This window comes from Ambystoma mexicanum, chromosome 5q (genome assembly GCF_040938575.1).
Source record: "Ambystoma mexicanum isolate Mex_15411 chromosome 5q, UKY_AmexF1_1, whole genome shotgun sequence".
Lineage (NCBI taxonomy): Eukaryota > Metazoa > Chordata > Amphibia > Caudata > Ambystomatidae > Ambystoma > Ambystoma mexicanum.
In genome coordinates, this window is record NC_090933.1 from 68,084,426 (window position 1) to 68,106,581 (window position 22,156).

General features: G+C 48.4%; 1 protein-coding gene across 1 annotated transcript in view; it reads left to right on the forward strand.

The window, feature by feature from the left end:
- NFX1 (nuclear transcription factor, X-box binding 1) overlaps positions 1-22,156 on the forward strand; it is a 2,569,209-nt gene that overhangs the window by 2,397,826 nt on the left and 149,227 nt on the right. Inside the window, exon 23 of the mRNA XM_069620539.1 lies at positions 7,399-7,503. Within this exon, the coding sequence (XP_069476640.1) occupies positions 7,399-7,503 (105 nt within the window). The remainder of the gene's footprint in view (positions 1-7,398; positions 7,504-22,156) is intronic.

A 22,156-nucleotide genomic window follows, 5' to 3' on the forward strand; every position in this document is an offset into this window, starting at 1 on the left:
ACCAGAAGGCAAATGGCGCCCAATTTTGGATCTGCACAAGCTAAAGAAGTTTGTTAAGAAACGGAAGTGTTCCATGGTGATACTACAGCAGGTGATAAAAGCGGTGCAGCCCCACGATTATCTAGCGTACCTAGACATCTTAAACGCACACTTTTCATATACCAATTCACCCAAGGCGCACAGGGAAGTATCTCCATTTCGTGGTACTTGGTGCCCATTACCGATTTCAAGTGTTGCCATTCAACCTCAAATCAGCCGCTGAACGTTGATGAAGTTTCTCATACCAAAAGCCACCAGCTGCGAAGGGAGGGCCACCACGTCTATCCCTATTTAGCCGACTGGTTGGTGAGGTCACCAACGATGACAGGAGAGCAAGAATCCACATCGCAGATGGTGCTGCGGTTCCAAGACCTCGGCTTCTCGATAAACTACAAGAAATTGGTCGTTCTTGCAGCTGAATTCTCCACGGGAGAGCCAAGAGTGAGCCCGTCAACAGACAGAGCGAACACGCTCATCTCTCTGATCCCCACGTTCAAGCCAAGCAAATGGCCAACATTGCGTGACTGCATGCATCTACTGTGAGCCATGGCATCATGCACCCTGCTGATATCCAATTGCAAACTCCTAGAAGCCCCCTACAGGAGTTCATCGCCTCCAGTTGGTCCCAGGTTTCAGGAACATGGAGAGTGAAGATATGGATCATAAACAAACTGGCTCAAAAGTTCCAGTGGTGAGCCAACAAATCCAGCATCCTTAAAGGCAATCCCTTTCAGGATCCACCGTACCACAATACACTCATCACTGACGCGTCAATGTTGTGCTTGGGGGGCACGTCAACCAGCTACATTTTAGAGGGCTATGGACAGCTGAGGAGACGTCTCTCCACGTCAATGTGCTAGAAAAGAGAGTGGTGCGATGGGTGCTAAAATCCATTACTGCCTATACTGAAGGGACGCACAGTTAGGGTCTTGACATTCAATACTACAACAATGTATTACCTCAGGAAGCGGGGATGGGGGCAAGAGATCCACAACTATGTCCTAGAGGCACAGCGGGTGTGGCACTGGGAAATCACCAATGGCATTCCTCTACAGGCCTTCCGTCTTCCAAGAGCCCAGAGCCATGTGATGGGACAGTCTGAGCAGGCAAGAAACTCACTCACGAGTGGGAGCTCAATGACAGCCAGCTTCAGCTGCTGTTTTGGAAGTGAAGTAGACCTTTTTGCCCCAGCCACAACAAAAAGTGCACATGATTTGCCAGCAGGACCCCACAATAGGGGTTGATGGGGAACTTGTTCTCCTTCCCGTGGGTGAACCTATTTGCCTACGCATTTCCTCCATTCCCAGTGATATGTCTGGCAATTCAAATGATCAAGGCGCATCCATGCCGAGTGATCTTAATCACGTCGAACTTGCCATGCCAAACGTGGTACTCGGACCTGCTTCAACTCTCGGTGGATCAACCAATAAGACTGCACAACCGTCCGGACATCACATCACAAGATCATGGAAAAATCTTGCATCACAACCCGCAGTCTCTAAAGTTGACAGCCTGGCTCCTGATTTTATTAAATTCAGCCAACTAGCAATTCCGCAGGACTTCAAGGATATTTTGTCTGCGGCTATGGCCACTAAGAAGTCCTATAACCTCAAGTGGAAGATGTTCTGTGCATTGTGAGCAACCTGATCCCTAGCTAGTCCAGGTGGGCAGGTGCCATCCATCGCTATTGGATCCAGTTCCAGGGGGTGGACCAATGAGGGAGGATCACCTGGATGGGGGGTCCTGTGGGAGTGGGACACCGACGGGTAAGACGCGATATCCCCCTTCTTTCAACACCTTTTCCCCATCCTACCACATAGAACATTCAAAACCACTCCCCCACCCCCCTCCCTTTTCCGACACAAACGCTTTTGCACAACACACTAGAGAACGGACTAACACCAGAGCTGTTTACCTGACCAGTCCCAATGCAAGGGTCAGGCAAACTCAGTCAATTGATCAGAATCGCACACACACGTGATGTCCCTTCCCTTCCCCGCAGGGATAAAGGGTGGAGCAAGAGAGCACAATACGAGCAAGGCAAACCGCATGATGAGACCGCTTTCCAGGTCCAGCAGTTCAAGAGGAGGAGAAAGGCAGCAAATATTGAGAGACAGTTGAGAGGCAGACAAGGAGAGATGCAAACTTGCCCTTTCCATCTCCGACCCGCCAAACATCCGCAGAGGGAATCGTAAGACCGAGGACAATAGCCCAAGTGTGCTGAAACAGATGTCAACGGTACACGGAGTGTGTTGACGCAGATGAGCTGTAGCTAGGGAAACTCGTGGTACCAGCCTTGACTCCAGTTACAGAGAAAGCCCAGCGGTTCATCATAGCTGGTGAGTCTAGGGTAGAACCGATCAGAACCGGGCTGTGTTGAATAAAAATCGCAAAGTGGCAAGTTTGAACCAAGTTCATTAAACTGTGAAAAGTGTTAAGGGGAGACCAGCTGCAGAGGGGAATCGGCACCACGTGGGTGCTAATTCAAGAGACTCTGGTCGATCCTCCGTGTGAATGAAACTACAAAAACAAGAAGGCCGTAGGAGAGCCGCCAAGTTAGGTCAAAGTTGTCATACTGGAGGTCAAGCAAAATCCCTGTACAGTCAAAAGTCTTTGATCTACGAACTTGAGAAAATAAGGGACATGAATCCTGCAAACAAAAGTGAATGTGAAGTTGGCAAGTGTGAGCCTGATAGAGGGATGCTGACGAGAAGGGGGCAAGCCTAAACTCTCAGGAAACAGTGTGTTGAAAACCGTGAGCCCGGCCAAGCAATGTCTACTAAGAACAGTTTGAAAAGACATTAGGAAGACAAGGAGAAGTGGACAGTCTTGTCATTTGGGACTGAGCCCTACTGAGGGAGAAACCACGAGACAGTATAAGGCAAAGGGAAGTACTATCCCACTTGTCGTTTTAGAGGTTTGAGCCCGGCTGAGGGAGACCCAAGGGTGGAAAGTTACCACCCATAATCCATGAAGAAAAGAACTGTTCTACAATTTTTGAAAAAGTCAGCGCCCAGAAGAGGTGGGCCCAAGCAGTGAATCTATCACCCAAAAAAATATGTAGAACTTGGTGTTTGTTGTTTTTCTTGAAAAGCCCATCAGTCCCACAGGATCAGGACATCTTATCAATATCAAGGCCTTTGGGGGTTATGAACTGTTATAGGATCTAAAACCGGACGAGGGAGATCCAAGGGGTGAAAACCGATCACCCAAAACACCAAGGAACAAGGGTCAGCCCCAGAAGAGGAGGACCCAGTGGTGAGGAATCCTCACCCAAAGCAAAAGCAGAAAACAAACTTTCATTTTGTTGAAGGAACTTTTTTGTTTTGATGTTTGAACACATCAGGCCCTCGAAGGCAAGAGACTTTCAAGGAAAAAGATTTGGCAATTGAAGGTCGTGATAGCAGAGGGAAACTGTCGACTCGTGCTGGGAAAGCTCGAGTGTGTGCTATGCGCCAGGATCCCACCTTACCCCGTGCTCATAACGTGGGGAAGGAAGAACCAAGCTATCACATCCTGACATATTATTTGAGAACACTTTTTTCTTTTCTTGAAAACTCTCCCGCCCCCCTTTTGTATTAGCTATGAGATTTAGCAACAGGTTTCTTAGTATAGGCCCTTTTATTTTGACACAACACCACTAGGACTACCTTATTTTTATTTGATTGTTGATGCTTGCTCCCATCCTAGATTTAGCTTTAGTTTAGGTGTTTTTCCACCCTGCAAACATTGTTCAATAAACACCCTTAAACTGGGATCACTTGTGTCTGTCTTTACTGTTGCCACCATAAGTTCCTCACAGCATGGTGTGGGAAACAACAAGGGCAGGGATGTCATTTCACCAAAATGCCAGGGGTAGCAAAAGTGACATTCCATAACCCTTAACGTGTGATGACATCACAGGAAGTGATGCCATTTGACCCCACCCTGAAGTAATATCACGGGAAGTGATGGAACACAACCTTTTTACCCCTTGACAAAACAGGAAGTGGCATCACATAGCATTGTTCCCAAGTACACAACAAAACATACAGCTACAATATAACTATTATGTGATATACATTTCATACAAGAATGGATCGCCATATGTATCGTTAATATTGGTGTGTATAGGCCCATATTACCCAATTACTTGTATTCAAGCAGACATCCATGGCCAAATGATAATGATGTGTTATTATATAGCACTTACACTTAAGCGCTTTATATAGAACATGTATGCACACTATATCACCCAACCTGTGTTGGTACTCATTTATCGACCTCAGAAGGATGAAAGGCTAAGTTGAGGTGTTTACGAACAGACTGAATCAGTGGCTCACCCCCTCAAATGTGCCTTTAATAAACCTTTAATAAGTCTAGCAATTATTGTATAGAATTCCAGAAAGACAAATTATTTGGTATTCTTATTCAGGGTCACTGCTGAAAGTGTTAGCCTTGTGGAACCCACTTTTTTTAAAATGTATTTTATTTTTTAAAGAGGCCTCTAACAAAAAAGCCAGCCACTCCAGAAGCAAAGAGCTTTGTGGTACTGGCCACAGCCTAGGAGCTTGCATAATAAAAAAGAAAAAGAAAAAAAAATCAAATGACGTCCCTGAACAAGGGGTCCAGCCACTCCAGGTGCAACCAGAACAGCTACTTCTGTATCCACTCTACCTAGCTAAGTAAGGTCTGGCTGATGCATTCATACGAGTCCATTTTACGGCGATCTCGAGATACATCAGAAAGAGAAAAGGCATGGCGCTATAGAGCAACAGAGTGGTTAAACAATTTCTCAAAGGTCTATTCAAATCTTTCCCACCAACAAAGAGGACCCCACCAGACTGGAGCCTAAATACAGTCTTGACTGGTCTAATGAAGAAGCCTTTCCAGCCGCTAGCCACTTCCCAACTCAAGTACTGCTCATGGAAGGTGACGTTCTTAGTGGCCATAACATCGGCTAGAAAAGTGTTAGAAATGCAAGCTCTAGCAGTAAACCGGCCTTATCTGCAGTTTCAGAAGGATAAAGATCTGCCAATGACTAATCCAGGTTTCATTCCCAAGGTCCAACACACTTTCATAGCACTACCATTGCTTTACCGGTCTTCTTCCAAAAACCTACTACTCCTGCAGAGGTAGCTCTGGGTGTAATAAAAACATTAAATACTACATCGACAGGGCCAAGTCCTTTAGGAATTCAACACAACTGTTCCTGGAATACGGTCCCACTAACAAAGGAAAATCTCTGTCCAAACAGGGCATTTCTAGGTGGATTTCTTTGGTAATATCCTTCTGCCTTGTCTCAGCAGGGAAACCGTTACCAGCTTGGTCCCATGCTCATTCCACGAGGACCACAGCAGCTTCAGCAGCGTTATGGGTGGGCTTCTCCATCACAGACATTTGCCAAGCGGCGACCTGGTCGGTGCCACATACATTTACAAGGCACTACTGCTTGGAGAAACAGCATGCAGCGGATGATCAAACAGGGGGAGCAGTCCTCCGGCGTCATTTTCAGTAAGGTAGGCATTTTACCTTTGGCAGCCACTGATGCTATATACTGCTACGATGTCTATTCACAGCATGGGAATCTATTAAAGATCCAATACTGGAGAAGGAGTATGTTGCTTACTTGTAACTCCTGTTCTCCAGCATTGGTGTCTTTCATAGATTCACATAGGCCCTCCTTCCTTCCCTACAAGGTAAAAGCCTTCTAGATCTGGCCAGCATGACTGGACAGAATCTGAGGAGAGAATGAGAAGGAGGGTCTAACTACTCTAGGTCCCATTGGTTGGGACCAAAAGCACCCATATGGAAGGTGACGCCTACACAATGTAAACATTCTTTGCTTTAGGCAATACAAACATAAGGTAACCGAAGATTTTCAGCCTTACCCCAGGGAATATTCAAAGCATGTGGATCCATGAACGATACCAATACTGGCGAACAGGAGTTAAAAGTAAGCAACGTACTCCCTCTTTACAGTGGCCGATAAGACATTTTGCAGCTGGTGCAGAGCCAAAGATTTGGATTCTTTAACTTGTGACATCGCTGCAGTACTATCCTTGCTGTTGCACCTTGCAAGGAAAGGACTTTAGGTGGCCAAGGGGTATTTGGCAGCACTCTTTTTAAGAGAACACCAGACCAAAGTTCTTATTTTACTGTACTACTGTACCTCTGGACATGCAGTTCCTGAAGGATAGAGCAACCTGTGCTTTGGAAATTTGCCAAGCAGTGACGTGGTCATCCCTCCACACATTCGCTCAGCATTATTGCCTGGACACCTTGGACGGTCAGGCTGCCCGATTCGGCGTAGCAGTTTTACGAAATGCTTTGTAATGAGGTTACAACCGGAGTCGCACTCTTTCCTTCCCAAAGGGAACAAACACTGCTTTAGGAGTCTATCTAGGAATCCATGGCAGGACACAATCAATTATTAGAACAAATCATTTGTCCCTGGTTATGTTCTTTCGTTGTTCCTCCCAGAAATTCCTCATCACCCTCCCATCCTGTCCCTCAGTCAGAGAGCTACTTTGCTCATTTGAAGTCTCCTCTTCACTGCCATTAGGTTAATAACATTAGTAAACTGAGGTTTCGGGGTGCAGTGCCGGCTATTTGTGTCAACGTCATGTCTGGTCCCGATGTTAAGGACTATTGAGGGGCTCTCGATGCCGAAGCCACAGTGTTGGCAAAAAATATTCAGAAGTTTTGCTGCTGCCGCAGACTTTATGTATGAGGAATGAGTCGGAGCAACTTCCATCAGAAAGTCTATTGCCAGGGGTAAGTAATTTGTTCTTCAGTTTAAGCCAAACCCACAGATTGAAAGAAATCCCGAGCAGCCTGTTACACGCAATGAACATTGCAGTCATCACTTTACAACTTGTAAACATAAATGTAATATACCAGGATCCAATTTTCAATAACCAAAACTGTTACAGATATGCCTTTCAACCTGAAACAAAAATCATACTTGTTTTTAAAAAAGTCATATGGTAGGTTTATACTGGAGGGTAGTTTAATTTCAGTGTTCATGGGGAAAATGAGGCCAAACAATATAGTTACTATCTATGCATTTTTTGTAAACTTGGTTCTGCTATGATACTCTTGATAGGGCAATTCCCAGAGGCAAGAGCCAGTCTGCCGTTGGCATCGGGCGGCTTGGTTGATATCCCAGGTAGGAACCTTCAAAAGTTAGTTTAGAAAATGTAATGATGGGTTCAGCAATGGCTCTGATCTTCCAAACCAAAGGGCTTTGATGTAATGCTTCTAGTGAGGAATACCACATTATCAATATGAAACCATTGGTGGAAAAAGAAGAAGAATGCATGATAATTTGTTCCAGTCTGTTTTTCACTAATCATTTATCTGCCTTTCATCTTTCAGAGGAAAGTCCCTCTGCCCAACTATTCCCCTTCTCACAGTGATTGAGCGAGAGATGCAAACCCGGCCACCACCCCCAATCCCTCATTTCAGACAAGCCTCAGATCGGTAAGCAGCCATTTTATTACTAAAAGCTAAAACTTATGAAATGTTGACAGGAATTAGGTTTTATGACTCATTAAGTTTTTGTTTGATCCTTTTATGTGGCTGTGCCATATAAGTGCATCTTCTGTACGATCACTCAGGATCTGACATCATGATATTCTCTCGTTTACACAAGTTTAGCAAATCTGAATGGAAAGCCAGCCACTTCTATTAGCACAAGACATCTGATGATCATTGTATGGAACACACACACACGAACACACACACACACACGAACACACACACACGAACACACACACGAACACACACAAATCCCCCCCCCCCACACACACACACCCTTTTTTTATGTGGCTACCATTATTCCTAAAATGTAGGATCTCTATTTGCATAGATATTATGGCACTTTCAGAGTTCAAGATTCCTTGTATGCCTGCTTCCCCTGCCTGCTTCAAGAAATAGAAACTACTTTATCTTCTGGTATGTTTTTGCTTTTATAGCTTTAACGCTTCCCTGTCTCTGTTGTAAGGAAGGCACAGTATCAAAATAAGACAGACACAAGTGACCACAGTTCAAGGATGTTCATTGAACGTTCAGAAGGGGGTGAAAAACTTAAATCTACAGATGGTAGCAAGCTACGACCATCAAAAAATAATAATGCAGTCCTTGTGGAGTCTTTGTCAAAATAAAAGGGCATATACTAGAAAAACCTATTGCTAATCCTTACTGCTACTTTCCAAATAGTGTGGGGTAATGTTCATGAAAATGTAAGAGGTGTTCACAAAATGATAAGTCAGGATGTTTGGGCGGTTGGCCTCCCTCCCCACGTATTCAGCACTGGGCAAGGCGGTTCACTCGAGCCAAGCACACACGCTGGCTTCCTCAACCTGAGGATACCGTTCCAATTCCAGCATCAGGCCATTCTGTGTCCAAGTCTCTTTTCTCATCAAAGTCTCTTGATTCAGAGGGCCGAATGTACATAACAAAAATAGAAAGATATTTTCTTCTTGTGTAATTATGTGATTCAGCTCTCTCTCTCTCGATCCCCTCTCAGCTGGGCTCAGATCCCTTTTCTATTACGGTGGATCCCCCTCTTCCAGGCTCAGATCCCTTTGTTTTAAGGGTCCAAATATATTCCTTCTCGGGTGACTCACGGTTCAGATCCCTTTTCCACTTTCAATTAGTCTGCCTCAGCTGGGCTCGGACCAATTGCAGTTCACTTTATACTTATCAAAGACTTTCAAATGTGCACAGGGCTTTGCTTGACCCGTCGCAGGACCACTTCAATACAAAGTTATTTTTTAACAATGCAGTTGCCATTCAGTTGGATACCTAACAGAGACCTTCAAATGAGCACCCGTGTGGCGCCGGACCACTCTGTAACGGTATGTTATTTGCCTTTTTCAATGTACATTCAGTCCTTTAGTTTCCACTTATACGCGCCTCTCATTACATGCACTTCAAACATTGTCCTTTGTGGATTTCTTCATACAGTGTTGTCGCTTGCAACCTTGGTTTAAACACAAGCTGATTTCATATCATTTTCCCCGACTCACCGGCTGTGCTGCTTTTACTGGTGCAGCTTTCTTGCAGGAGCCAAGGACAGTACCACAGCGGCAATCGCTTCTCCCAGTTTGGGTTATCGACACAAGAGCATCCCAGATACCTTTGATGCACATTGTAGGGTGGTTCAGCTTCAGTTCCCGGTCTTGGTCTTTTCACTATCCAAGGCTCGTGAAAATAATGGTTTCTAGAGGTCAAGGGTACTTCCCTCCTTGCAACCCTCTCTGGTTTTGCCGCCTTTCTTCTTGTGTTAAACTGCCATCTTGGAACTGCTGCTTCCTCGGGTGCTTTTACTCGCACAAAGTGTGCTTTCGTGCTCAGCCTTTTATCTGTGTGGGGAAGCGTGATGGGAGTCAGGTGTGTGTAATGATCAGTAATTACCTGACCTTACCTAACCATGGTGTTTGGACATGTCAGGTATACGGCTCTGTTGTTAATCTGTTGTCGCTCATGATGAACTGTCTGTGAGAAAGTGTTTGTGTCATGAAAGGGGGCAGGGGTTGAGCGTCTAGGTATCCTACCTGGTAGGATGGGGAAAGGGTGTTAAAGGGAAGGGGATACCACATCTCGCCCTTCAGTGCCCCACTCCCCGAAGAACCCTCATCCAGGTGATCCCCCCGCACTGGTCCACCCCCAGGAACTGGATTCAATAGCGATGGCCGTGCCCTGGCCACCTGGATGACAAATCCCCAGATAATGGTGGGTGAGACACTTCCAGGTTTCTCACACTGTAGAAGACCTACTTAAATTAGGTACTGATTGTGTCTTCATACTGGTTTCATGCCTCTTCCGTACGGTTATAGGGCATGTGAAGAAATTCTGTATATTACTTCCAAGACTCTCTACACTCATGTTCTCTCTTAACTCCTTATTCTAGAATGGGACACCTGAGCTGAAAAATGTTCCCCCTCTCTGCTTTTCCATACCCATGAGATATTAAAATGTTGTGACAATCTCATTTGAGTATAACCTTTAGGATCATCAATGCCGGAGTCATGACTGCTACATAGGTGTTTGGGAGTCTGAGGCTGAGCAGTGATTCTCATCCAAGCATAGGTCAGTTGGAAAGATTCAGGCTTTCTCCCCCACACCCGTTTCATGTAGACCCTCATTTGTGTCTTACACATTACTAGTATAGTAGATCAAAGTGAACAGCTTTCAGTACAACCTTCAATCTCACAGATTGCGGTCCCCCACACTGTGCGGAATTGCAGTATTAGGATCAATGCCCTTAACTGTCTTGTGTACCAATGTGGTGCCGAAGGATTTGGCATTCCTCACCTCCTAACAATACCAGGCGTGCACCCAGCAAACACTCCCAGCTCACATACACACACCCCTAGCCACCACCATTTCATCTGCCCATCCACACAGAGCTTTACCCAATAGACCTTCACCCCAGCCCACAACGCCCCATGCCTCCGCCAAATCCCTGCAGACCCTTCCACCCCCCGAACATCACCATGCACTCTTTCACAGAGATGTCAATGTCCTTACTCCAACCCAATCATCCCGCCGACAAACCAACCCTCCAACACTGCCCTCCCTCGGCCCACCATCCGTCACTACCCTGCCCCCCTCAGCAGGCCCAACCCGCCCACACCTCCCCTCCCCTCCCCTTACCCTGCCCAGTGCCAAACCACTCTCCATCATCCTCCCCCCTGCTCGCCTCTCACACGCACACACACCCACCCACAACCCACTCACCCCACCCTCCCACCCCCCAAGACATCCCCCATCCACTCCTTCCCTCAGCTTGGCACTGCTTGCTCTCTCCAGAACTATCGCCTGTTCCCCCAACCTCCTATCATCTCTCACACACCTCCCGTGACTAAACGCTCAAAACCCAAAAATAACGACCGGCCCTCGCCCTCAACCATTTCGCCTCTCCTCGCCTACATCAGTCCATCATCCCGTACACCCCCAGCCCAGCTGCCAGAAACTCTCTATCAACTCCCAGATTGTCCCTCTTCAGACACAATCCCTTCCATACCACCTCCCCATCTCCACTTCCCTCCAGACCTATGACCAACCCGACATCTAGTCGATGCCCACGCACGGCCGCAACACCACTCCATGTCCACCGCCCGCTCCTTCCATTCAACTACCTCCATCGCATCCAAAGCAGCCACTGCAGGCTCTCTCTTCCTGCTTCCACCCATCCGCACCTCCTCTCTCCCACCTAACGTCATTACTGAATACTCAGATTGTCCCGACTCTCCCAGCAATCGTCTGCTCCCGACTCTCTCCCTCCGGCCACCTAGGCCCATCATGCCCATCCTGTCACAAACACCAGTATAACCACTTCCTCCCACCAAGCCACCTGCCTCTTATTCGAGGGCCGCTCCGTGGCCAGAAACAGTCACAGCATTTTTGACCTTCTATCCACCAAAAACCCTGATCTCATCTTCATCACAGAAACATGGTTCAGAGGCGACTTTAAACCAGTCGCACACAAGGCTTTCCCTCCCAGCTACACTCTCTTCCCGCACAACAAATCCTCCAGCGGTGGCAGAATTGCTATCTTCCACAAACCCAACTTATCCATCTCTCTCATCGAAACCCAGCCATGCACAGCTAACTGCGAATCCCTTCTAATCTGACTCTCCCTCTCTGCCACTCCCTGACAGTTTCCAACTCATCTACAGGCCACCGGGATACGGCAGACTTTTTGAAAACTATCTCTGTGACTCACTAGCTACAGTCCAGCACTCGCCCTACTGGGCGACTTCAACATCTGGTTTGATAATCCCAACAACCCCATGACCCAACCCAGGCACTCAACCTCTCTGAGCACTCAGGTCCCACCCACACCGGTGGCCACACCCTTGATGCAATCTTCAGCTCCTCTGACCTCATCTTGGTGTCCATCCATAAACCCCTCATATGGACAGACCACTCAGCCCTACCCTTCTATTTCCACACACCTACTCCACCACCCCTCGTCCACCTCATCTCATCAGAAGACCACAAATGCTGGAACATGGTCAAGGTACTACCTAACCTAGCTGAAGCCCTACTACGCTCACTCCCAGACAGACCTCTACCCATTGAATCCTTTGACTCCTGGCTCAATGACTCACTCATCCCTCTCACCCCTTCAAGACCCACCTGCACCCGCAAAGGACCTATCCCCAAATGGTTCACACCCCACCTGAAGTCTATCAAATCCCACAACAGCTCCCTCGAGCACAAATGGCGAGCAACAAAGACTCCCTGTATCAAATTCCTATTCGCTCGCCATTACCGTAACTAGAAAACTGAGATCCAAAAGGCCAAAAAGACCTACTATAATAATGGAATCTTCAACTGCCACAACAGTAGTAAAGAGCTCCACAGGGTAATCTCAGAATTCATCAATCCCACCTGCACATTGCCCCTACCATACCCACACAAGCGATCTGTGACTCCCTTTTCTATCATTTCTACAGAACAACACTCTACAGGACAGCCACCCCTAATACCAAACTCTCCAACCTCACCCCCCTGCCAGCTCTCCCCGCTCACGATCCCCTCCACCCCCCTGCAGCACCAACTTTCAACTCCTTCAAGCCGATCTCGAGTGAGGGATTCCTCACTCTATTGTGCAGCAACTGAACCTCGGGGTCTCCCCTGCCCGGTCCCCCTCCTCAAAGAAATCATCTTCTCCACTTGTGCTAGAGACCAAGCTAGGTCCATACTCAGCAACTCCTTCCCCTCAGGCTCCTTCCAAAACCCCTTCTGAAAAAGGCAGTCCTCAACCCCCTCCTGCCATCCAATTACAGGTCCCTTTCCAACACCAGATTCTGAGCAATACTCATCGACTGCTCTACTCTCAGCTCAACCTTTTCGCAGAATACAACAACCTACTAGACCAAGCTTAGTCTGGTTTCTGACCCCGCCATGGAACGGAAACCACACTGATCTCGATCTGGGACAACTTCAAAGTCACCACAGGCTCGAAAGGAAAGCTTCCTTTAACACCATTAACCACTCAACCAGCTCCACTCCCTTGAAATCTGAGACCTAGCTCTCACTTGGATTGCCTCATTCCTTAGCAACCAAAAACAAATTGCTACCCTTACCCCCCTTTTACCTCCCTGCTCGCCCAGTGACAACAGAGTACCCCGAGGCGCTTGAATCTCTGCGCTCCTGTTCAACCTTTACATGACCCAACTGCCAGGGATCATCCGCTCGCACAACCTCACCTGCTACAATTACGCCAACGACATCCAAATTATCCTGTGAATCCCTAAAATAAGCTCTGGTCACCCCCTGACCTCGCAGCTTGCTTCAGTGATATTGATCAATGGATGGCTAGAAACCACCTCCTTCTCAACCCGGGGAAAACTGAAATCATGGTATGTGGCAACACTGCTCTACTCCCTCAACCACTCCCATGGCCACCCTCCCTCGGCACCCCTTCCCCACCACCAACACAGTTAAAAACCTTGGATGCATATTGGGCTCGGACCTAACCCTTTCCCACCAGATCAGTAACGTATCCAAATCCTGTCACTACCACCTCAGGCTGCTGAGACGCATTTTCCCTCATCTCTCCTTCCTCATCAGATTGACCTCCATTATGTCAATTGTCATGCCCAGACTAGACTATGCGAATTCCATGTACTTAAGCGCTCCGTCATACCAATTTAGCAAACTCCAAAGAGTCCAAAACACAGCTGCTAAACTCCTGCTTGCTCCTGGGCGAAGAGACCACATCTCATTTGCTCTCTGCACCCTCCACTGGCTTCTCATCAGTCGAAGAGCCACTTTCAAAATCCTATGCCTCACACACCGAGCAGTGCACAAGTCTGGCCCATCATACCTCCAGGAGAAGTCTATACATTACTGTCAAGCACAGCCCTCCTTCTGAGGATCCCAGCCTCCAACTCAGCTAGACTGGGCATGTCAGCTTTCTCAACCTTGGCACCAACCGTATGGAATTCGCTACCTCCCTGTATTCGTCACACTCAGGATTACATGGCCTTCCGTAAAGCAGTAAAACATGGCTCTTCCTAAATCCATGAAGGATGCACTCAACGCCATAAATCAATCCACAATTAACAAAGTCCAGTGAGAACAAGAACAAGCACTAACCTGAAACTTAACATGCGAGCCATGGAATACCACTAACCAGTAAATTAACTCTCTCTCCCCGGAATGCAGGGCATCCATGACACAGAAATCGGCCCAGAAACCGATACATTTCCTACCTAAAAGCCACACGCACCGATCTCAACCTCCAAAGTATTTCTAGTGCTATAGTATCAATAGAGGCGACCCCGTGCCAGGAATATTAACCAACAACCCTGTCAGAGTATTTTCGTATTGCAGTTAAGGTCAGCAATCCAATCGAGGATTCTGCCTTTACTGTCTGTGGGGTCAGAGATGCATAATGAGAGACCTAGTTCAGCAATAGTGTTTTGGATGATCAGGTCATTAGTATCTGTTTTATCGTATAGACCAAGATTTAGATCACCAAGAAGTAGCATTTGTGATCCAGGTTTGGTGTTTTGTGCAGCCGGAGCGGATTGCGTGTGTTGGCAGCATTCTAGTACTAAGTGTAGTGCGGTGGATGTGAGAGATCAGTGTTGTGCGCAGCATGGAGGGTGATCTCAGAGTCTGCATTCTGGCTGCCTTGGGCCAAGTGCCACAGATGTGTGCTGCTAGGCTGAATTGTTGTGGGGTACAGCTGCGTTCTACCAGTTTGAGGTGTTATGTGAGCGATGTAGGTATGTGTGTAGCTAGGCCGAATTGATCGAGGGGTGTAGCTTCGTTCTATTGTTTGTTGGTGTAAAGTGGAGTGTGAGCATAATGATAAAAATGAGTGTATGCGGTTAACGGCGGGTGGCATCATTATATGGGATGGTTACGGAGCTCAGTGTGCCGGGGGAGTTTTGCACTGGGGGTTCGCGGTAGTGGATTTCACTCTGGTCTTGGCCTCTGGTGCCTATTTTATTACTCATTGGATAAAAATTGAGCATCACCAAATTTGGCCCTCATTACTCCTCCTTCAACATTGATGGCAATCTCATCAAAGTGGACAATGAAGCAAAAACCTTAAGCTTTTACCTTGATTCGGCTTTAACCCTACAAAGACAAGTTAGCTCCACCTCATCCACATGATCCTACACATCAAAACTAATAAATGCCTGCAGACCCTTTTTGTCCACTAGCAGCTGCACCACCCTTGCAAGAGCCCTGATATTGTCCAAATTGGACTATTGCAACACCCTCTACCTCGGCACCAGTCAAAGAAACCTGCATAAGCTTCAAGTATTGCAAAACAATGCCCTCTGAACTGCCATAAACATTCCACGGTCGCATCATATTTCACAAATCAGACACAACACAAACTGGCTCCCTATCCAAGATAGAATCTTGTTCAGAACACTCATGATCACCCATAAGTGTCTAAACAACTCTGCCTCTAAGTATCTGACTGACAAAATCTCCGGGAACAAAACCACCAGACCGACCAGAGGCATTTATACACACTGCCTCAGCATTCCCAAATTCAGGCTGTCCAAAGCCGGAGGTTCCAGCTTCCCTGTGCCTGCAGCCAAGGCCTGGAACAAGCTACTTCTGGCTCTTAGATTAGACCCTATGTTCCTCTGCTTCCGACACAAAGTAAAATCCTGGCTATTCTCACAAGCCAGCCAATTATCACCTGGCACTTCTATCACTCCGCAGCTCTCCTGTACATTCCTGTACATTACCTATGTCAATATTATATTTCTTGTATACCTCTTGTTGTACATTATCTTGCTCATTATTGTAATTCCTATTGTATATATTCTGTAACCATGATGTTCCTCAAGTAAAGCGCCCAGATACCCTTGGGTTCGGTGAGCTATATAAGCAAATAAAACAAACAATCATACTAAGTGCACACGTGCACTATATGCTACATTACACTCTCAACTGATATGCACCACGGTCCCCGAGGGCGTTCAACCCACAGCTCTTTCAGATCATACCAATGGTACATAAGGCGTATTACAAATGCACTATAATATAACAAAGGAATATTGGCGCAGGACCAGAGCAGCTAAATGAAGAACCACAGCTCCACTCAGGTAATTTGCACAATAGAACCAGTACCACTAAAGCTCAGTTACTTACAGTGGGGCAGTAGGGGACTACAAAGGATAGCCATTATGAGAAAGGGCTAATGGCCGACAAGAACCCACAAGGAAAGCGGAATACCCAATACTATGCAGGGATTGTGGCTGGGGAATAACCACTCACAACTTTTATTGGGCACAATAAAAAACTAGGGACACGGTTGAAGGGCATAGAACTCGGAGGAAAAAGGTCCTCAAGGGAAATTCGGAATCCAAGAGGAAGAAAACGGGCCTAGAGAGCTGTATCTCGGGCACTGGCAGAGAACAGACCTAGAGAGATTACCACGCTTTCTGAGCGCTATACCTCGGACACTGGTGGAAACCAAACCAAGAGAGTTTGGAGAACTTACTGAGAGTTATAGCTAAAAAAACAGATAAAAGTACATTAAGGAGATGATAGATGAGTTTCCTGGAAGATCAAGCAAGATAACCCTGGAGTCTGACACAAACTTTCAGTTTGCTCATGCTTAAGCTTTGTATTAGACAAACCTATGATTTTTAATGGACTTCTCAAGTACCCATCCCGATCAAGTTAATAAAGGTGTTGAGCTTTCTCTACCAAGTTGCATGTTATGGTGATTCTTATGTCACAATGTCTACATCATGTCTTCAGTCTCCATTCCAGACTCAAGCCTTTTCCCTTGCAAACTTTCAGATTCAGTCGATGCAAAATCTTAGTTGCTTGCCTGTGGAACATATCTGACTTATTTGGGCTCTTTTGGTGGTGTATCCTCAGGAATTGGACATGGTGCTTGTGTAAGGCTTCCCTAGCAATGTATTCATTTGTAACATGGCATTCGTTACACAGCGCTTTTGGCCTGTTTGTGCTTGGAGGAGGAAGGAGATGAAGCAGGAGGATTGTGTACTGCACTAAGCCCTGCCCCCCTGGACCTACTGTAAAGATGCTAACAAGGCCACCCAAGTCCAAACTAAGTTCAATGAGTTTGGGCTGGAAGGAGGCAAAACAGGAAAGCCTCACATGGCGCCAAACCCGCTTCCTGAACCTGCTGTAAAGACGCTAACCAGGCACCTTGCACTGGCGTACAAGTCCGTGCTAGGTCCAGGACTGTTGTGCTGGGAAGAGTAAGGGGGCAAAGCAAGAAGACTGCACACAGTGCTAAGCCCCACCTTCTGGACACGCTGTAAAGACGCTATCAGGTGACCTGCGCCAGAATCTAAGTCTGCGCCATATCTAGCACTATCGGGCGTCTTTGGGATTCAGCCTCAAGAATATTCCCGTGAGCTAATGGCTGGGTGAGGATATTTTCTACTTGTATGCTTTGAAAAGTTGGACGCCTCTCATGCACAGCCAGGAGTTCAATGGATTGCTTTTCTCCAGCAAATTCCTCATCTTGATAGATATCCATCATCCAGCTCTGCAGTTTGGTAACCTTTCGACAGGGGGCGTAGTGGACCTCGACTCGGCTGTCGATCTGTTTTGTCCAGCCCTCGATCGTCCGCTCCGGAAGTGACATCAGGCATCGTATATATAGCACATCACTACGCCCCATGCTTCAGTTCCTTTTTTCAGCGTGTTTGCACGCTGCAACGGGAGCACAACTCGAGTTTACTTGGCGTTTATTTTGTACCTAGTTGTAAATTTGCTCAGAAAACCTCGACGCAATGTCGTCTCACAGGGTTACGGGCTTCAAGCGATGCTGCGATTGCGAGGTCAAAATGTCTGTAACTGACCCCCGCGACATGTCTCTGGTGCCTAGGTGGTGGTCACGACACAGAGACCTGTGCATCATGCACAAAGATGCAGCCAGTGTCCCTACGTGAGAAGGCTGGGAAACTGGCTTTGGGCCGACCGGTCACCAAATCGCTGGCGCAGTCCCTCGTCCGGTCTTCGGAGGCCGAGGCGGAGGAGCCCACCCCCGACAAAGGAAAGGAACAACATTGCATGAAGACTAAGAAACAGTCCAACTCCAGGAGCCATTCTTCGTCATCCTCCTCACGGAAGATGCAACACCACCGCCATTGATGCGAGTCCAGCTCGTCGTTGGAAGGTGGTAGGCCCTCGGCGGGACTGACCACTTCGGAAGAGTGACAAAGCTTTAAAACTTGCATGCTTGTTATGTTTAGGCAACAAGCTGCTGTAGGTGCGGCTCCGGCCCCCCACCAGCAACTTTGGTGACAAAAGCGGTGCTCAGTACTTCCGACCCCAAGCCATCCACTCCGTCGACGTCAACCGCCTTTGGGCGTCACACCTACCAGGCATAACTTGCTGGATGGCCATAAGGCAGAGTCCCACAATGCCCATCGATCATACAAGCATCCCTCTGCGTTGAAAGAACCTTTAGCATCGAAAGCTTTGGCTTCGAAACCTATTCTCAAGCCCTCTGCGCCGACAGTCTGCACCGGTTAATTTGTGCCACTGTCGAGATTGAGTTTCTTCAACTCGATGCAATTCATTTGGCATAGATGACCCTGATGATCCAGTCGACCCCATTTACATGGGAGCCAGCAGCGTCTACTTTTTCGATGACCATGCTGATTTATTGGCCCTAGCTCAGGGTCTACAAGACGCCAGTGGTCTTGATACTTCCCCAGACCTTGAGTTACAACAAAACCAGCCCTATACCCATGCTAATATCAAGTTCAGGGATCTGGTTCACAGGGTTGTTGACACCCTTCGGTTGACGGCGTCCACCGCACCTCTTCAGGGATTTCTGCTCACTGACATTTTGGACAAGGGCCCCACAGTTGACCATAACATGCCATTCAACCCAGCCATTGCGTACCCTTTAGCCTCCTTATGGCAGCACCCTTGTACTATTCCCCCTGTGAATGCCAATTTTACAGGGAAGTATCGGCCGGCAAGAGGAGACCCTTCTTTCCTCGCCATACACCCATCCCCGGAAGGGTTGGTTATACAGGCTGCCACTATTTCCACCAGACCTGCGCATCCACTTCCAATCTGCCTACGGACAGAGAGGGAAAGAAATCGGATGCATTGGCCAGAAAGATGTTCACCTCTGGCAGCATGGCACTCAAGGCCACAAACATAGCCTGTGGATTCTTCAAGTACAGTGGAACATGCTGCTGAATACGTCCCTGAGGGTGCCATGCAGGACAAACTTTTATAGCTGGTGGAGAATGGGAAGAGGAGGTAGCCAAGCAGTCATTGCAAACGGGCCTGGACGTAGCAGACTGCGTAGACAGAGCAATGGGTTCAGCAGTAGTAATGAGACACCAAACCTATCTAAACATTTCTGGCTTCTCTCTGAATATTCAGAACAGGCTGCTGGACATGCCTTTTGAAGGTCACATGGTTTTCGGTCAGAAAGCTGATGAATCATTGGAGAAGCTTACTGAATCCAAGTTGACTGCTAAATCATTGGGCCTAGCGGCACAGCCGGCCAAGCCTGCCTTCTGCTCTGCCTCCAGGGGCAGATGCTATAGACCTTGCTTACCCTGTGCCAGGTAGAACGCGGCAGGAGCAACCACGTCCTGTAAGCCGCTTTGATTTTCCCCTCCCACGATGCACCGGTTGGTGGATGGTTGGCATGGCATTGGCCCCAGAGGCAGGAAATAACGTCCAATGCCTGGGCCCTGCAGTTGTTTCAGTGGGGTTATTGTTTGCCTTTTCTAGAGAGGCCTCCAGACAGACCTCCACCACTTCCAATCCAACCAGGACAGGAGCTCCAGGAAAGATTTAAAATGTAAACCCCTGTTGTCGAAGGGTGCCGTGGAAGAGGTACCTCGCGATCAGAGAGGGTCAGGGTTGGTATTCCCAGTATTTTCTAGTGTCCAAGATGGGAGGAGGCCTCCGTCCCATCCTGGACCTCAGGGCCTTGAACAAGTTATTTGAGGAAAGACAAACTCAGGATGGTGATGTTGAGAGAGATTCTCCACTCTCTCAAACTTCAGGGCTGGCTAGTATCAATAGACCTGCATGATGTTTATTTCCATGTGCCGGTACACCAAAAGCACAGGAGGTTCTTAAGGTTCCTCATAGGGGCTTCCCTTTGGGTTGACCTCCACGCCAAGGGTCTTCACCAAGCTCATGGCGGTAGTTGCAGCACACCTCAGGAGATCCGGGGTCCATGTATTTCCATACCTGGACGACTGGTTGATACGAGGTAAGTCAACAAGGCAGGTTTTTTCTCATCTAGAGGACATCTGCCTTCTACTGCACAGACTGGGCTTCTCCCTCAACTTCACAAAGTCCCATTTGGCACCAGTTCAGCGGCTCCACTTCATCTGAGCAAACCTAGACACCCTGGTTGGGAAGGCTTTTCCTCCCGAGGAGAGGCTTCCTTCCTCGGCCTATTGGGTCTCATGGCCTCCTGTATTTTTCTAGTGCCAGAAGCCAGGCTGAGTATGAGATCCCACCAGTGGCTCCTGAGGGATCAGTGTTCTCAGTATCTAGGAGTGCTGACAGATGTCAAGTTGGGAAGCCCGAGAGGGCCGCGTACCTGATGTCTTGGAGGTCGATCTCGCAGAGGTCGCCAGTCTGGAGCTCGTGAAAAGATGAACAAGTGGCACGAAGAACCAGCCTCTCCACCACCCACGATTAGAAATGGGTGGAGGATGGACCGACTCCCAATGTCACGAAGGCACTCTTCTGATAACAGTGACAGTGGGACTGTGCAAGCACAGACTGGAGAGGCCAAAGTTTAGGTGAAGATTGCTGGCAAGATGAAGTCCGATGACAATACTCCGGAGGCTCAAGAACTGCAGTTGTAGTCAAAATGTCCGACGCGGCAAGGCAGGTCAATACCGCAGAAAGAAATGATCTTGGCAGATGCTGATGGTCCGACAGGAGCAGGCAGACAGAAATGAGGGAGACCAGATATAACTAGCAGTCAGGCCCAAAGCAGGACCCAGGTAAGGGTAGCTGGCAGGCCCAGGGCAGGTCCCAGGTAAGTAGTTGGCTGGCCCAGGACAGGGCCCAGGTAGGGGTAAACTGGCAGGCTCAGGGCAGGTCCTAGGTAAGTAGTTGGCTGGCCCAGGACAGGGCCCAGGTAGGAGTAAACTGGCAGGCTCAGGGCAGGTCCTTGGTAGGGTAAGCAGACAGGCCAGGGCAGGACCCAAGTAAGGGTAAACAGGCAGGCTCAGGGCAGGTCCTAGGTAAGTAGTTGGCAGGCCCAGGACAGGGCCCAGGTAGGGGTAAACAGGCAGGCTCAGGGCAGGTCCCTGCTAGGGTAAGCAGACAGGCCAGGGCAGGACCCAAGTAAGGGTAAACAGGCAGGCACAGGGCAGGTCTCAGGAAGGTGGAAGGCTGGCCCAGGACTGGACCCAGGTAAGTACAGGAGCACAGGAACAACCAAGGCAAAGCGAAGCAAACCGCGTTGAGACGCGGCTTGCATCGATTCGTGACCTCTTTTATGGGTCGCCGGTGCCCGAGAGGCTTGGAATGCAAGCCGCTTCGTCTCCGGGCACCGGCGGACCCACAACGAGGCCTGGAAGGCAAGCCCTTCCAAGGAGGCGAGCCCAGTCCACGGCGCATGCGCGGAACCGCGACAGAGGTCTCCCGCGCATGCGCCGTAGGCCGCCGGGCCCAACGCACCTCCCCTGGCGAGTCCCCAGACGCGAACGCGCGGGTAGACTCGCCAGGAGGAAAAGGGAGCGGCAGACTCCGGTCTCCCATGTGACATGACACTATGCCCCCTCCCAGGAAGACCCGGGGCCCCAGGTTTCCAAGGAAACCGTCTATAGAATTCACGTACCAGACGGGGGGCATGCACGTGCTCGTGCAGTTCCCAGGTACGATCACAGGCCGGGTACCCTTTCCAATCAACTAAATAGTGGAGTACCCCCCTGCGATAACGGGCATCACAAATCTCGTGAACCTCGAACTCTGGAACGCCTTGCACCAGGACAGAGGCCGGGCGATGACAGGCGCGGCCGTAGGTATCGACCACGTAAGGTTTCAACAAGGACACATGGAATTCGGGGTGTATATGCCAAGAAGGGGGTAATCGGAGACGGAAGGCTACAGAGGACAGCCGCTTGGTAATAACGAAGGGCCCAAAAAATCG